This window comes from Thamnophis sirtalis, unplaced genomic scaffold (assembly GCF_051295495.1).
Source record: "Thamnophis sirtalis isolate CommonGarterSnake01/CBP01778 unplaced genomic scaffold, rThaSir2_p1.2 scaffold_3, whole genome shotgun sequence".
Lineage (NCBI taxonomy): Eukaryota > Metazoa > Chordata > Lepidosauria > Squamata > Natricidae > Thamnophis > Thamnophis sirtalis.
This window is the reverse complement of record NW_028261383.1, coordinates 112,094,072-112,112,012: the sequence shown is the minus strand read 5'-3', so window position 1 is coordinate 112,112,012 and position 17,941 is coordinate 112,094,072. Positions and strand designations below refer to the sequence as shown.

Here is a 17,941-nt window from a genome sequence, read left to right as displayed (position 1 = left end):
AGATTCGGACCCTCACCACCCTCCAGGCCTTCCGCAAAGCCCTTAAAACCTGGCTGTTCCAACAGGCCTGGGGCTAAAGAGCTGTTGCCCCCGTCTCGAATGGTATGACTGTTGTGTGTTTTTAAATTATGTATTGTTACGCTTTGTTTTTTAAATTTTTGTCTGTATTCCCCGTCCCTGGTTTGAGTTGTGAGCCGCCCTGAGTCCCCTTCGGGGGGAAAGGGCGGCATATAAATGTAATAAATTGAATTGAATTGAATCTTAGAAGATTCTTATTAGACTGTTAAACTCCATTGTGTAAACTTGTCTCTGTACATTTTTGTTGATCTTCCTTAGAGGAGAATATTTAGTCTACGAGAAGAACAATGAAGTGAAGGCTGAGAGACGAGAGTGGAGGAAATATGATTTCCATTATGACAATGTACTATGGGCACTGCTTACCCTTTTTACTGTGTCTACAGGAGAAGGTTGGCCAGAGTAAGTTATTGATGAAAATAAGGATGTTTTAAAATGACATGGATCTTCAGCATCTAATGGGCTATCATTAAATAAGAGTGTTGGACTAAGATAATCCTTGATCTGAATTACATAAATTATGCAGATGAGGTCATTATGCTACTTTTTTTAAGGCTTGTCTAATATGTTTACTCTTATCATATGAAAATACCACCTCAGTTGGATAGATTGTTCATTTACAATGGCACAGAACATTCAAAACTTGACCTACCAACATGAAAAAACAAAATACATAGAACAGATAACAAGCAGCAAAAAGACACATACTCCGGCATTGGATTAAATTCCTAAATTTATAAAACAACATTTTGCAATATATAGGGAAATTGATGTATTTTGTTTTATAATGTATCATTCTGGTCAAACAAATCTGAGATTGTTATTATGAAAGAGGTTATGAGGAAAAGTGGATTTCTTATAAAATTAACAATATAAGCTGGGAATTCAGAGCTTCTAGCGCCTCAAAATGGAAGAACTGGCATAAGAAATTTTCTTAAGCTTTTTTATGCCTACCATGGGAAGGTGTTAATTTAAATTTCAGTTCTCATTATTATCAGTACTTTAATTATTACGCTGGGCCTTAAATATTGATTTTGGGATACTGAAGAAAAAAAATCACAAGTACAACTGATCCAGAAATACTATTTCCATTTTGTAACCAATAATTATTCAGTTCTGGCATATTTTACTATGAAGTTGACTGGAGTTTTAAGGCTACTCACCAGTTGTCTAATTTTAGCATGTTTGCTGAGAATTGTAGGAAATAAAGTTCAAGAAATCTGAAGAATATTGTGTTGGAAAGACTCCATGTTAGTAATAGCATCCTTCTCAGAGATGGGTTCTGTCCAGCTTTACGACTGATTCGCTCATGCGCATGCACTGGATGCGCATTGGGCATGCATGCACAGTTCAATTAAAATTGTTCTGCACATGCACAGAACTAAAAAACAAGATGGCGGCCGGGAAACCAGTTCAGGGGCTTGGCAGGCCTGGGTCGCTGCCAGTTCCAGCAACCCAGGCTGCCATACCAGTACTAGTTTGGCCAAACTGGTAGGAACCCACCACTGATACTTCTACACCCCAAGCAGCACTTTTAAAGATATCAAATGGTTTATTTATTAGTTGCAAGAAAAAGATGACTGTTATATTAATGTGCACTGTATTATACAATCTGATATAAGCCTGAATAGTATTATATTATTATATAATATTATATATTGGAAATATAATACTAGAATTAGAATTTAGAATTTTCTTTATTTGCTTATATACAGTACCATCTCAATCTAACTAGACTCTAAGCAGTTTAAAACAGATGTAATGAAATACCAAAGTAATAATACACTAACATAAAATAGAAACAATTTATAAAAAACAAAAACTAATACTTTTTTTTTACAGTGTTCTTAAGCACTCAGTGGATGCTACATATGAGAATCAGGGGCCCAGCCCAGGTTATCGCATGGAGATGTCCATCTTCTATGTGGTTTATTTTGTGGTCTTCCCATTTTTTTTCGTCAACATTTTTGTGGCCTTAATCATCATCACTTTCCAAGAGCAAGGGGACAAGATGATGGAGGAATACAGTCTGGAGAAGAATGAGGTATGGCATACATTGGAAAATCCAGTGAGAAAATGTTGTTTTGACAGTGAGAATGTTATTTAAAAAATAAACATTCACTTCTCTCTTTCTCTCTCAAATCTTTAACAGTTCAAAGACTTCAGCTTGGTACAAAAATATTTTGCAAGGTGTAAGGAGGAACTGAAAATCTGATTTTACTGAGTCTGTGACTGGTAGCAAAGGAAGTTTTATACCAGAAATACTGCAAAGGCAGATTCTCATAGAAAACTAACAAGAAGCTGCATCATGTTCTCATCATGATAGTCTGGAAAATTAAAATATTTAGAATACATAAGGACAAAAATTAATATGCTATAGATCTGTAGAATATATTAAATAATAACAAAAGCAGGGAACAAGGTTTATTTATAGAGAAGATTACAACATTTTATAAGACAGCAATAGGTACCGGTTACCTTCTAGCTATACAGAAATACAATTCACATTATTTCCAGCAAATATTGCTAATTGTGGAGAAAAGCTGACCTAAATAATACTATTTTGATCAATATATATTGTCTATCAACTTCTTGTAGGTATATTAGTATCATCTACTATTGGCATTTTAGGTAGTATAGAATTGAGATTATTGCTGCTACGCTTCTTGCATTAGGCTGTTCTTCCTTATGAAAGAGAAAAAGAGTCTGGTCCTTATTCTATGGCACACTAATAATCCTCTTTGTTTCATTTCTCTACAAATAGTCATAACTTCCATTAATTAGCTGCCCATGGGAAAATGGCTTAAAATTCAAAGAGTAGGATCTTTTTTCTATTACAAGCCACATTCTCTCAAAGGTACTAGCAGACAGGACTGCTCTCCCTCCCTCCCTCCCTCTCCCCCCACTCCCTCCAATATCTGCCTATGGGGGAAATTACTTTTAAATTTAAAAATATTGATTTTTTTTTCCTATTAAGGGGTATATTCTCTTATGTTAATCTGTTATTGGACAAGCCTGGTCCCCTTTTTCTCTCATTTGTCTTTCTCCTACCATTTCCCGCTTTTCCTCTTTTCCCATAGGCTAGCAGAATAATAATAAATCAGTCTTGCAAAGTTTGAAGTCATAAAGAGCTTTGGAAACTAATCTGAGGGCCACAGCCTTTCCCCACTGCTGAATTAATGCTACCCATCCTTCTCTGAGTCAGCAGAAAACACTACCAGCATAAAATTTTCTGCCTCCATTGTCTCCTTCGTGATTCACTGCTAAATGATGCTGTTCTAATATGTCTATGTAACACTTGATTAGCAAAGACATAAATTCCCTTATTTTTGCTTCTTCCCTCTCAACCAAAAGGAAAAACATCCACTAGTCACTGTAGTGTAATAGGAATGTGGTATTCCTGGTTGTAGGACTTTGTCCATCAAATCTAGGCTTTTTCCTGTGCCTTTCTTTCTATACCATGTTCTATTGTAAATTTAGTTGAATAAAAATTTTAAAAATTAGATTAGATGAAGGAGCTGAATCATTAAAAATAGTTTTAATGGGGATTTCTCTCCCCCATCTTTTCTAAATAGACAACATATTCCAACTTCTATATTCCTTTATATCAGTTGCGGAATGAGGGTAGACCTGTCATTCCATAGTTGTGTTATTTCAGATTTTACTAAAATGACAAGTAAAAGACTTGAAAGCTGAGCAGTCTAGTGTTGATGCATTATTCTGATGGGGGATGAGGGAATAATAGCATTGCTATGTCAGCTCTTTACAGACAGCAGGAGTTTAGTCTGGCTAGAGATGAGAGGGAAGAGAGCATAGTCAACAGTCTGAATCAACAAATGTTCTGATCTCCCCCACAACTGGTCTTATGACTTTGCCTCCAACATTTTTGTTGATGAAATGTAATAACAGTTTTTACTATTGGCTGTGAGAAGGAGCTTCTTTTGGCAAGGTCAAAAGAAGCCTAAAATCAGAACAGTCTCTTACCATAACATGGGACGAGTGAAATGTCCCAAAAATAAAAGCCTCAAGCTCATTTTATCTCAAAGGAGACGCATAAGATTTCACAGTAAATAGTGCTTGCATTTGATATATAACAATCATTGTATTTATAATTTACAATAGAATTATCAGGAATATGTATGGTTAAATGTCTGCCTACATTGATTCCAATTCTAGTATTTGATTATAGAAGCCTAACAGCAATTGCGGCATTCCCTTAAATCCCTTTCTTATAGAAGAAAACAATCACTTTGAGTTGGCCAAAATTCTTCCAATATCATTAAGCAGTGACTAAGTTTCCTGCACCTTTCTCATGTTTCAGACCTGAGTGGCAAAGTATTAGAATTACATGATGACCCAGACGAACCATTAGAACTAGACAATGAACTGACTAGATTAGAATAACACATGGGTCTGATCAAGTACCACTGATTGCAATAGTATCTTTTACAGCCATGCTGCTACAGTCCCCCAATCTTTTGCTTGACAATAGAATCTCAAGATACTTATGATCTTTATCATTCAATTAAAATTATACTATTTCTTGAGAACAGGAGACACATATCATCCTGACTCATAATTGGTCTTTTGATCAGAGAAACAGAATAATGGGCACCCCACGCCCTGAAACATAACATTTCTGATCCAGACAATTATACAAATTTAATGACCATGCTGAGAGCTGCCTTTGAGGATTCCACGAGATAGGCTACAGACAATGATGAGATGTGATGCTGACAAAGTGAAGATCAAGTGTGCACATATGTGGCTAACTTTCAATATTTTTGTTCTGGACATGGCTTGAATCAGCTACCTTTGATCAACCAATTTAAAGAGCGCCTGCCTGATGAATTATAGAATAAACTTATTGGAGAAAGCACTCCAAGCACCTTGGAAGTGTTAATCCAATGTTGTGTTGTTACAAATGTCAGACTTGTGAAAGAGCAGCAGAATATGGGCAGGAAGAAGTGATGAAATTACTCTTCCTTTCCTTTCTTTCAAATACCCCCCTCTCTAATCTTCAAATGTTAAATGCATGCATTTGGGAGCCATCACAGCTCCATTGTTGGCTGCAAAAAAGTAATATTAATGTACGCAGAAAGTTCATTTATGTTGTAGGATTTGGGTGCATTTTGACAGAAATGGGAAACATTTTGCAAGCAAATACCCTAAATGTTCTAAGCTTGGCTTATGAGGAATCAACTAACCAAATTCTAGGAGCTTGAGAGAGGAAAGTTGGAATAGGATGTATAATACTCATAGTATCTCCTTCGCCTCACACAAAAAATTGACTCTGTCATAAACCTTCAGAGCCTGGTAGATTTTAAAGCTAGGGCAGTTTTGTAGACTGCAATTGAATACAAATATACCTAGCTATTTAGGCAGTAGATCCATTAATGAAGATGGAAATCATTGATGGCAAATGCCTGCACTCAGGACCATCATTTTTTAAAACTTTTGAAATTCTTTTCATTTAAGCTTATTCTATACCTACCTTGGTAGCATTGGGGATACACCTGCTTCAAATCTATAACCTACATATTCTTGAGAGCAAGAAAATACTGCCTTTGACTCTTCAAAATCCCAAACCTAATACTGAGCCTCTTCCAAAAAGGAAGCAGCTACAGAAATTATCTGCTTGCCCATGTCATTAAAGAAATGGAAACCTTGATGTCAAGTTGAAGGTTGGGATTTATTTATCCCTTGGCATTCTCAGTCATCATTCCATTAAAAAGAAAAAACAATTGTTTGAATGTCATGATTAGTTGTGAATTCTATCATCATTAAGCATCAATAACTCTCTCATTTCTGAACTTTTAAAAACTGCATTTTGTCAGTTTAGCTCTCAGAAGGGAATGTAGTTTAATTTATATGCAGGTGAAGTACCTATATTTAGCTTGTTTTCCCATGCAATATGAAAAATTCAGACAGACATATAGTTCAGTTTATGTCCATCAATAAGTTTATAAATCCCACATTTTTCATGAGACACTGGACTGCTGTATTGAAGTTTATTTGATGACCTGTTAATTTATTCTGAAGATCAACTACTCACACTAAAAAGGTCCATAGTCCTTGCCAGTTCCACCTACACAATGTATGTCCTAAAATAGAGAAATTGATCTGTGTCTCTCGGATTATCGACGGTACCACAACTTTGCTGGGGGAATCACAATGGATCTCATCAAAATGAATTCAGTTCTCTCTTTGAGTATGTGCACCCACCCACAATGTCAAGGGGATGCAACAATTTGGAAGATTCTTAAATTTTATTACCAATTGATCCATGATTTTGAAGCATATATAAAAGCTTTCACCCATCTTGCTTAGAATGGGATTTTCAAGCATCATGCATACTTTCAAGTGGAATCTAGATGCTCAACATGCTTGTTCCTCATTCAAACAGACTTTTGCTTCCCTGTCCTATCCTCTACCATCATGTGCCTTTGTTGTTCAAACAGATGCTTCTGATTTTGATTTAAGGGCAGACATCTGAGGATTTTGAACAAAGACTTTTGCCTTGCACCTTTTATTCTAGACAGCTACTGAAGCCAGAAAGGAACTGTGATGTTTTGAACAAGAAATTCTTAGTGATCAGAGATGCTTTTCAACACTGGCACACCTCTTGTAAGAAGCTTCACACCCCACTGAAGTCCAAACAGACCACAAGATCTTGGAGCATCTACAGTCTTTTCACACACTCAGGTGGGCACAATTCTCCCAATTTAATTTTCATACCACAGGCTGATACTTTTTCACACACGCCTGAATAGTTTATTCCACATGTCACCTACCCACCCCAATCTCGCGGTTCTGTTCTCCAGTCTGAACATTTTGTGTTCCCACTTCCAATAGTAGCCTCAGTCTAAGCCTCTGAGAGCTAATGACCTGCTCTTCATTTCATCAGACAAATTTACACATCAGAATGACAGGTCCCATATCTATGGGCTTGGGCACATGATCTTCAGAGAGACCTCCACTTCACCTTTCCTTTTCATGGGAATGGGTAGAATTGCATCACAGTGGCTAATTATACATTTCCTTGTTCCTTGCAATTTAGTCATTAGAGCATTTTGGGACTACTTAACGCCACACACTTTCTGCTCCAGTATTTTTCTTGTCCAAGTGGATGCCTATGGATCTTCTTGTCTCAGCTGTTGCCATGCCTGGACTTTATCTACAAACTAGCTGTCCTGTTGAATTGCCTCCCCTTTCCAAAGGAGCCTCAAGTCACAGTTTACATAGATTATTACAACTGATTAACCACCTATAGGGCATGAACATGCCATCAATGTTTTCCAAGATGGTTCCTTCCATCTGGCAAGTCTTCAGAGACTGATTCTCTATTGCATATTCTGACATTGAAGCGTTCCTAGTCATCTCATTTTTAACAGAAGTGTTCTATTCACAGGCTATTTCCGGATGCTCTTTTCCAATATTAGATTTTAAACTTATTTTTTCTTCAATGCATCACCTACAATGCACTTATGAGAGACAGAGGACAAATGGCACTTTAGAGCAATGCCATCATTGCTATGTAAGCTATCAGCTACCAGCAAAACAATTTATCTACACTCTTGCCTGTTGCTGTGTTCATATGGAACAACTTGGTTTGTTCTTCTGTTTACATTTCTTTGTTTCAAGGATTCTGTGCAGTTCTCTTTCCTCATATAGCTCACTTTCTCCCAGCCTGGGGTCATGTACTTTCTACAAGAACTTCAGGTAGTATACCAGCTCCTTGAAACGCCACTATATTTTGCCAGGGCTTCCTACTGCAAACTGCTGACCACCATTACACATTGCTACTGGAAATTGCGTGTAAATTCAATTTTCTCTGCCCTTGCAATCTGGTTACAACACCTATCAACTTGAATTCTGAGGAGGAGGGAGCAGATTTGAGGAACAGGGAAGGGATTTTTGCCAAGAGAGAACCTGAACTGCATCTACATCCACCAGCAGATTTCTGAATAATAGACAAATCTGTAAAAGCCATTTCTGTCCTACCCACCTCTGATCCGCAGGATGGGATTGACACTTTTCCATTTCTTATCTCTGGAACAACAAGTTCTGGACTGGAACATTTTACTGGAGTTAAGATACATGACACTGGAATTACTTCTCCATCACTTGTTGGTTGTCAGCATATTTTGGACATCTCCTTCTTAGGGGGTGGGTGATTTCTGAACACAGAAAAGTACCTAAACAGGAGGTTACAATGTTGGATTTTTCTCTCTGCCTATTGTCTCCTTCAAGTTTCCTCAGAAAGACGAGACAAATTCCTTATCCCCTAACTTTCTGAATTGAGGTGGGGGGTGGGGGTGGAGAGGAATTATTCAGCTTCAGCAACCAGTCCATGAAGCAGTAGAAAAGCCCTGTGTCCTTCCTGGGTCACTCATGCTAGAGAAAAGGAAGGGAGAAGCACCAAGCTCTTCCAGGAATGGGGTGGGGAAAGGAGAAGCTGAAAGGTAAAGTAGCATAAAAACTAGTTCTGGATAGATGAGAGGCAAATAATTCAAAACCTGTCAATTTCTATAACAACAGAAATTAAAGGAAGCCATGTTTCTGCTCACAACACAGAATCTTCAAGCCTCAGAGAAAAGAGGCACAAGAATTTGAACTTTGATTTTACTGTAAATGGGACTTTCATTTGACACAAAGCAATTTCATGAGTTGTTTCCTTATGTCTACATTACTTTATGCAATAGCCCTACTTATTATAGATCTGCCTTATTAATTTTCTGCCTGTGCCATCCTAGTTTAACAGTGTTTGAAAAGAAAAGCCTGATACTGTCTTCGGATGCTGCCAGTTCAAGAGGGAAAATACTGTTTTAATAACAGTATAGCTAAGGACAACTTAAATGTGATGCATTCATGGATGAAAAACAAAATGGGGGAAGGAGGGGAGGGGGAGAACAGAACAAAGGATTGTGCCAGGGCATATTTGTGCCATAGTTAGATGCAAATGGAGACAATGACTTTGGGCCAGGACAAGGTACTTTATTTGATGCTAGTTAGCTCAACCAGCTCTACTAGTCAAGGACAGTAACCCTTGCTATAAATGAGCATCCCTCAGGCCTCTTTCATTGCTGGAAACAACTCTTCCACTTATTGACCTGCATCCCATTACACAAAGTTTCCTATGCTTCTATTCTGTGGACTGAAAAACAGGTTTGATTTTTGGACAAGGCTCTGGACTTTTGGACCGATGTCTAAAATATCAGACTTTATCTTCTTGATAATGTTTATTACAAACTGATTTTCTGAAATTTATTTTTATTCAGGCTTTCTAATTACTGTCTCCTTTACAACCTATAATATATATTACCATGGCCAAAGCCCCAACTATGTAATGAGTTACAGCTAAGATGATACCAGAACTAAGAACTAATTGCCATTTATTCTTGCTTACTCTCCATTGTGGTATTCATGTCTTTAAAAAATAATGCAAATAAATGCCCTTAAGATGAAGTTTCAAAAGACAACTAGAATTTCTGGGTGTTTTTCCTGGAAAATATTTTGCTTCTCATCCAAGACCTTGTATTTCTCTCGGGGCAGTGGAGACGTGATCTTGAATTAAGGGGAATAGAGATTTCGCCCTTGTCATGGTCAGATCACTCCTTGCTGAGCTTGACTTTGGGATGCCTCTCCCCCATTGCAGGGAGGTGGAGCCGATTAAGTGGTTCCGCCCCAGGCCCCTGATGGACCTGTTGGGATTTCAGAAGGAGCTTGGAGAGATACCTGACTCCCTTGTCCACAATCCGACAGAGTCCTTGGTCGCTGTTTGGAATGCTGCGGCGGCTGAGGCACTGGATCGGATTGCGCCTTTGCGGCATTTCCGCGGCAGTGGATCCAGGAGGGCACCTTGGTTCACCGAGGAACTCCGGGAGATGAAGCATCAAAAGAGACACCTAGAGCGACGCTGGAGAGCCAGTAACTCCGAATCTGACCTTTATTAGGACTTATTTAGTGGCAATATGGGCGGCAAAATGTGCACATTTTTCCGCTCTTATTGCGTCCACAGAATCTCGCCCAGCTGCCCTGTTTAGGGTAACCCGCTCCCTCTTGAAAGGTGAGGATGCGGGGGGACCCCTACAGAGAAGGGCTGAGGAGTTTGTTCAGTTTCTGTCAGAAAAAATCCCTCAGATTCGGGCAGACCTGGACTCCACTTGGGCAGTACCAGCGGAGATGCCGAGGGAGAGTCTTGATCAGATTTCCTGGAATGAGTTCGAGCTTGTCACTTCTGAGGAAGTGGACAAGGCAATGGGAGCGATGAGTGCCTCCACCTGTTCACTGGACCCGACCAGCAGGGAGGTAACATGAGGCTGGCTCCAGATGATTACGAACACGTCTTTACAGGAGGGATCTTTCCCGCAACCTTTGAAGGAAGCGGTGGTAAGACCCCTCCTTAAGAAGCCTTCTCTGGACCCAGCTATTCTTAAGAACTACCGTCCTGTCTCCAACCTTCCTTTTTTGGGGAAGGTTGTCGAGAAGGTGGTAGCACTTCAACTCCGACGAACCTTGAATGAAGCAGATTACCTAGATTCCTTTCAGTCTGGTTTCAGGCCTCGGTACAGCACTGAAACCGCTTTGGTCGCACTGACTGATGATCTCTGGCGGGCCAGGGATAGGGGACACTCCTCTATCCTAGTGCTCCTTGACCTCTCAGCGGCCTTCGATACCATCGACCGTGGTATCCTTCTGCGACGGCTGGAAGAGGTGGGAGTGGGAGGCACCGTTTTACGGTGGTTCTCTTCTTACCTCTCTGACAGGTCGCAGTTGGTGTTGGTCGGGGGGCAAAGGTCGACCCCTAGGCCCCTTAAATGTGGTGTGCTGCAGGGTTCGGTCTTGTCCCCCCTCCTATTTAACATCTACATGAAGCCGCTGGGTGAGCTCATTTGACAGCACGGGGTTAAATACCATCAATATGCAGATGTTACGCAGTTGTATCTCTCCACCCCGTGCCAGCTCAGTGTAGCGGCGGACGTGATGTGCCGATGCCTGGAAGCTGTCAGGATCTGGATGGGAGTGAACAAACTTGCACTCAATCCTGACAAGACTGAGTGGCTGTGGATGCTGCCCCCGAAGGACAGTTCAGATAGTCCATCCTTAATCCTGGGGGGTGAGAATTTACACCCCTCAGAGAGGGCTCGCAACTTGGGAGTCCTCCTGGATCCACAGCTGACATTGGAACACCATCTGTCGGCTGTGACCAGGGGTGCCTTTGCCCAGGTTCACCTGGTGCATCAGTTGCGGCCCTATTTGGATCGTGAGGCACTTCAAACGGTCACTCACGCCCTTGTCACCTCAAGACTGGAGTACTATAATGCGCTCTACATGGGGCTGCCCCTAAAAAGCGTTCGGAGACTGCAACTAGTCCAGAACGCAGTCGCACGAGTGATATTGGGTGTACCAAGATACACCCACGTTACACCTATCCTCCGCGAACTGCACTGGCTTCCTATTGGTCTCCGGACGCAATTCAAGGTGCTGGTTATTACCTTTAAAGCCCTACATGGCTCAGGACCAGGGTACCTGCGAGACCGCCTACTGCCACATACCTCCCAACGGCCGGTGAGATCCCACAGAGTGGGCCTCCTTCAGATGCCGTCAGCCAGACAGTGCCGGCTGGCAGCTCTCCAGAGGAGGCCTTCTCTGTGGCTGCTCCAACCCTTTGGACTGAACTACCCCCAGAGATCCGGACCTTGCCCACTCTCATGGCCTTCCGAAAAGCTGTTAAAACCTGGCTATTCCGGCAGGCCTGGGGCTGTTGACCTCATTTCTGAGGTCCAGCCCCAATCAGATTGGGTGCATGGGTGATGTTTTTTTTTTAATTGTTCTCCTTTTTTTAATTAATTATTCTTCTTTTCGTTTTGTAAGCCGCCCGGAGTCCTTCGGGATTGGGCGGCCTATAAATCCACTAAATAAATGAATGAATGAATGAATGAATGAATGAATGAATGAATGAATAAATAGCTTCTTCAGTTCGAACATTTTTAAAGAAAAGAATTAAGAAAGTCTAGTTGCCTTTTGAAAAAGCACCTTTGAGACAACCATGACCTGGATAACTGAGCATCTCCACAGACATAATGGTGCATTGTCCCCAGGTGTAATATAGAGCTGTTCAAGGTTCCACTGCCTGTGGCACAACCATTGTTAACCATCATATCTTCATGATATATCTTGTCATTTCTAGCCTAACAGAGAGGCTGCTGAAATATATTCAGGTGGTTAGAGATTTTTTTTCTCTTCAGACACAAATCTTCCTAAATGATAAATTATTCCTTCATGATACTAGGGATATTGAGATCTGTCCAGTTCCCATTGGGCATTTTAGGCTGCTGTTGGCTTGTGCATCCCCTCTGATCATGTTGCATTGCCCTCCATGGGCATTTTGGCTCAGACTGCAGGAGTGAATTGTTTTTTATAAATAGCACCATACCCACTTTTCAGGCTAGAAAAAGAGAGGAATGCTATTTTAAATCTACCTGATGTACTCAAGACCGCAATATTTAACATCTGCTCTGAAAAATAGGTAACAGATGAAGAGGGAACAATTTAAGTCCTTCCACCATTTTGCCTGTCACTTCCCCCCGTCTCCTTCCTATGATTTTCCCCATCCTTGGACTGGCACTTTTTTTCTCCAGCTAGTAGGAGAAGTGGATAAAGCTACTTTTAAACAGAGATCTGGGTCAAAAGGCTTTAAGGGGGAAGCAATTCTGTAGGTGCCAGTTTTCTGGTCCCAGAAGTGATCTATGGGATTAATGTCTATAGTGCCACCCGTGTGTGTGTGTGTGTGTGTGTGTGTGTGTGTGTGTGTGTGTGTGTGTATTCTGTATGTATGTATGTACAGTGGGACCTCCGGTCACGACCATAATCCGTTCCAGGACTTCGGTCGGAACCTGATTTGGTTGTGACCAGAAACAAGGCTGACTGCTCATGCACACACACGCGCACACACACACACACACACACACACACACACACACACACACAAAAGGCGCGGAAGGGGAAATCACTGCGGGTGTGTTTGATTGCCACCCAACGACGTGTTCATGAACAGAGTGAAACATTTAGAGGATTTTTTTGGTCAGCCCGATTTGGTCATGGTGAGAACTGTTTGTGACCTAAGGTCCCACTGTATGTACGTATGTACGTATGTATGTATGTACATACATTCATACACACTATATATATTGCTAGTCCTGACAGGACTTGCAAGAATGGCAGGAGAAGCAGCGAAAGGATGGTGAGCTTTGTCTATAAAGTTTCCAATATTGCCTGTGGATTAAATATTTTACAGGGCGGCACTACATCACATGGATTGGACCATAAACTTAACATGCAAGGGAGGGTACTACTCAGTAATGCAGGAGAGCATCATTTGTGTATTAGACAGAACTGTCACCCCCTCAAAGGCTCAGGGGAGGATTCAAGATGACGCACATGGTACGTGTGCAAGGGATAGTGGTGTCTCTATCTAGTAAAGCAGGTATGCTCCATTGTCTGCAGACCAGCTAGTTAAGATAAGTTTTGGGCATATGGCCTAGCTATCTTCTGAAATTTGCCTCCATCTTTAATGAGGAAGTGTTGTCACTGTTTCTCCTACTGCCAAGATATTCACTAATCTCTCTTCTTAATTTGTTCTACATTAAATCTGTGGGGAAAACCACCAGGTGCTATTTCACTGCTGAGGCAGAACCAGGCTTAACAATGAAGGGAGCAAAAAGTATGGTAGCAAAAGCTGTGTGTCATCTGAGAACCTAAAGGAAAGCACATTTATATAGTCATGAGGAAAGGTCTTACATTACTTGTACATATTTCTATCCATTCTGATGAAAAGCATTTTTTCGTTAAGAGTGAGGAGCAAGAAGGTAAGCAGGGTTTTTTTTTTTTTTTTTGCCACACAGACTTTAATAGAATTGATTTAGAGTTACATTTATCTAGGATAGAAATCATTTAAGCTCCCCCCTCCCCATATTTAAAATAGGGATGTGTACATCCTTTTTTGCCTAGAATGGCTGGCACATGTGAAGATATGCCAAAGGCCATGCTCAAAAATGATTCATTTAAGACAACAATATGAGGGCAGGCACTGGGGGAAATACAAACTAAATCATTAACATAATTTGGCAATACAATTAGGCAATGTACTTGCAGCTGCAACAAAAGCTTTCTGTGTAACATACACCCTGGGACTTTCCTTAGCTTTTTTTTTTGCTTTTTTTTTTTGCTTGAAGGAGGCGAATGCTGTAGATCCCTGATTGTTGTTTCTTCCTTTTTTTCATAGCGAGCCTGCATTGATTTTGCTATCAGCGCCAAGCCACTAACCCGACACATGCCTCAAAACAAGCAGAGCTTTCAGTACCGTATGTGGCAGTTTGTGGTTTCCCCTCCTTTTGAATACACCATTATGGCCATGATTGCCCTAAACACCATTGTCTTAATGATGAAAGTAAGTAGAAATTGCTATGACTTGGTACTACCTACACTGAATATATATCACATGTATCTTGACTTGTCCATATATCATACATACTTTATACACATGCACAAAGATGCACGCGCACACACACCCCCCTATATAATTATTTGAGCTCCTGTTAATCTTACCCGATTGATCTCTCCTTAATTTTGCTGACTGGCTCTGCTGACTAATTCCTGAACTATGTCTAACCTGAGCCTTAATAGTATAAATCTTACTTTGGTCCTAGACTGTTAGATCAGTGTTTTTCAACCACTGTGCCGCGGCACACTAGTGTGCCGTGACATAGTGTAAGGTGTGCCATGGGAAAAACACCCGCTATATAATCAATATAGGCACAGAGTTAAAAAAATTTAACATTTTCTAATGGTGGTGTGCCTCGTGATTTTTTTCATGAAAAAAGTGTGCCTTTGCACAAAAAGGGTTGAAAAACACTGTGTTAGATCATTGTTCAGATCACGCTAGTTTAATTCATGATTGTACATTCTTTCTCTCTTGTCTCTCCCTCATACCTCCTCTTTGGTAGTTCTACAATGCAACAAATCTTTACGATAATTTATTAAGGATGTTCAACATTGTCTTCACTGCCCTGTTCTCCTTGGAATGTATTCTGAAAATCATTGCCTTTGGAGTGCTGGTAAGTATCACTCTTGCTAGAATTTACAAATTCCACTGTAAAATATAAGAACCATACTGCTACCATAAGAAATAGGGAAAAATACATTACACTTTTTTTTTTAAAGTAACTATTTAAAACATCTACCCCATTATAGGTTTTTAGGATTCTCAGTTATTGTCTTCTATATAATGCTACAAGAATGCCAGAAATTGGCCCTTGAAGGTCATTAGAATAGTCTGTAATTTACTAGGAGTATAGAAAAACAGACTAGTGATTGACTTCCCTTGCAGTAGAAGTAATCATATATATTTCATATATCCAAGTTAATATTCTAGCTTTTAAACTTTTAATTACAATTAACATTTTTAATTTAAAATAAATATATACTGTATTTTTCGGAGTATAAGATGCACCTTTTTCCCTCAAAAGAGAGGCTGAAAATCTGGGTGTGTTAGATAGACTGAATAGAGCATTTTTTGCCTCCCCAAACCCCGTCTCCTTCACCAAAATGGCCATGCACAGCCTTTAGGAGGCTTCCAGAGTGCTCCTGGGGGATGGGGAGGGCAGAAATGAGCAAAAAATGGACCGTTTTTTGCTCATTTATGCCCCCCCCAGAGCACTCTACAAGACTCCTAAAGGCTATTCATGCCCTTTTTTAAAAAAAAATAGGGCCCGTTTTCACGAAAAACTGGCGTTTTTGGGAAGTCTGCAGAGTGCAAATACTTTTTTAAAAAAAATTAATTTGCCTCTTCAAAATCTTGGCACGTCTTATACTCTGGTGCATCTTATACTCTGAAAAATATGGGTATTTAAAATTATCAGCTGTAATATAAGATTTATTTGACAGAAGTAGCTCCATATCTCAAAAATAGTTATTACTAATTGATTTCTGGACAACTCCTCAGAAATAATAGTCACCTGAAAACTGAAAACATTATGTGCAGATATTAGTTGTTTGTTAGCTTATTCTTGATGAAAGTTTTGAGCCTTCCACTTGAGAAAAATAGTTTCAATGTTGAGTCCATGGTAAAAGATCTTGGCTCTCAATTGGAAAATATATATATATATACCCAGACAAATCTTGAACCAAAAATGTCATTTGTGTCTGTGGACATATAAAAGGAAAATAAAAACCACCATAATTTTATAGGAACAATAATTTGTTACAATCGATATTGTGAGAATCACGTAAGGGAAATAAGACTCCACAAGACCAACCTACCTTTAAACAAATAAAAATACACGCTTAGGCTGTCAGTTCACAAAGTATTCCTTGCTGCATAAGGATCAATGTGTGATAATTCTGAATCTTTAGTCTTTCCCCACTCTTTACCTTCTTGATTGCCAGCTCTTCAGGCAACAGAGCTTCAAAATAAATAGTATATTAAGCAATGACAACAGTACTACATTTTTGATGGTTAGAAAATAACCTTCCAACTCCTCACTGCTATGTTTTATATTTCTGTTGAGGTTATTCTCCCCAGTAAAATTACTTGGTTTAAGATCTTACTCATCCTAACATCTTTCTATTTGCTTTTCTAATGAGCTAAATTATACTTATCAACAGCTTTGCCATTACTTAGTCAGACTTTAGAAACCTTTAGCTTTTTTTTTCTTTAATGGAATGCTGCCCAGGTGCAAAAATCATATTATTAAGCTCATGTGTGTTGTATTTATTTTATAGACGTTCATGTGACTGTCCTACAGATAAATGTAGTGGAATTAAGGAAAGTTGTACATAGTTGCTGGTTGCTTGCAGGATAGGTATCTTGGCTTCACTGGGTTGCTTCAGGTGCTTACCCAGCATATTTTGTAAGCTTTCCCCTACTTTCATATGTTGCAGTCATATTTATGACCAATACTATAGGTAGATACCATAGGTTTCTGGGCATGTAACCTCGGTACATGACACATGCTCTACTGCCACTATTTCAGAAAAAAAGGATGATGTAAACAAAGAATCCTTGGTAATGGAAGTTCCTTTGTAATTTGAATAGTAAGAATTGGAGTATACTAAAAAGATAACCCAGAGTGTATTAGGGGATAAGGTAGCTAGAGTGGAAATTTCTCTGTTCTTGTTATTGTTGCTTCCGTCGTGACTAAATGTTGTCACCTGTTTGCTGCTGTGTGGCTGTTCCTTTTCGTCCTTTGTTTTGTTCTTTCTTTATAGAATTATTTCCGTGATGCCTGGAATATCTTTGATTTTGTCACAGTTCTGGGTAGCATCACAGACATCTTAGTGACAGAGTTTGGGGTAAGTTCAAAACTGGTGAGCATGACATTCTGGGGGAGGGAGGCATTCTGCAAGGAGTGGGGAATAAAAATTGACACACAAGAAATCCACCATCTTAAACTCTTAACAGGAGAGAAATCATAAAAATCAAAATAGGAATAGTACAAGGATAGTCTTGTGAGACTTATTTATTCCTCCGTTAATAGTTTTTCCCCTCCTCCACAAACAAATTTAAGATGTCAACAATCAATTCTACATTTTTAGTTCTTCATTAAAGGGTTAATATATAGGTTGACCCTAATATTTGTGAACTTTAGGAGTACTCATTTTATTAAAGGCATTTATTTTGGCAGCAAATCAGAAGAGCTCAAACGAGACAGTTTACGTTGGAATAAAGATGCCAATGTCCCTCTAGAAAGGTGCTTATACCAATCTTAATCTGAGTCCTTAATGTGATTATTATCCATTGTTAAGTCTTTTTTAGTATGCAATTTGCCATCAGTTGAAATCAAAGAGCAGATTAGGGTTAGGA

General features: G+C 39.6%; 1 protein-coding gene across 1 annotated transcript in view; it reads left to right on the top strand.

Annotated features, from left to right (window-relative positions):
- Nucleotides 1-17,941, top strand: part of CACNA1A (calcium voltage-gated channel subunit alpha1 A) — a 256,745-nt gene that overhangs the window by 168,553 nt on the left and 70,251 nt on the right. Inside the window, exons 27-31 of the mRNA XM_087709710.1 lie at nt 337-477; nt 1,918-2,119; nt 14,363-14,527; nt 15,084-15,194; nt 17,347-17,430. Coding sequence (XP_087565836.1) covers nt 337-477; nt 1,918-2,119; nt 14,363-14,527; nt 15,084-15,194; nt 17,347-17,430 — 703 coding nt within the window. The remainder of the gene's footprint in view (nt 1-336; nt 478-1,917; nt 2,120-14,362; nt 14,528-15,083; nt 15,195-17,346; nt 17,431-17,941) is intronic.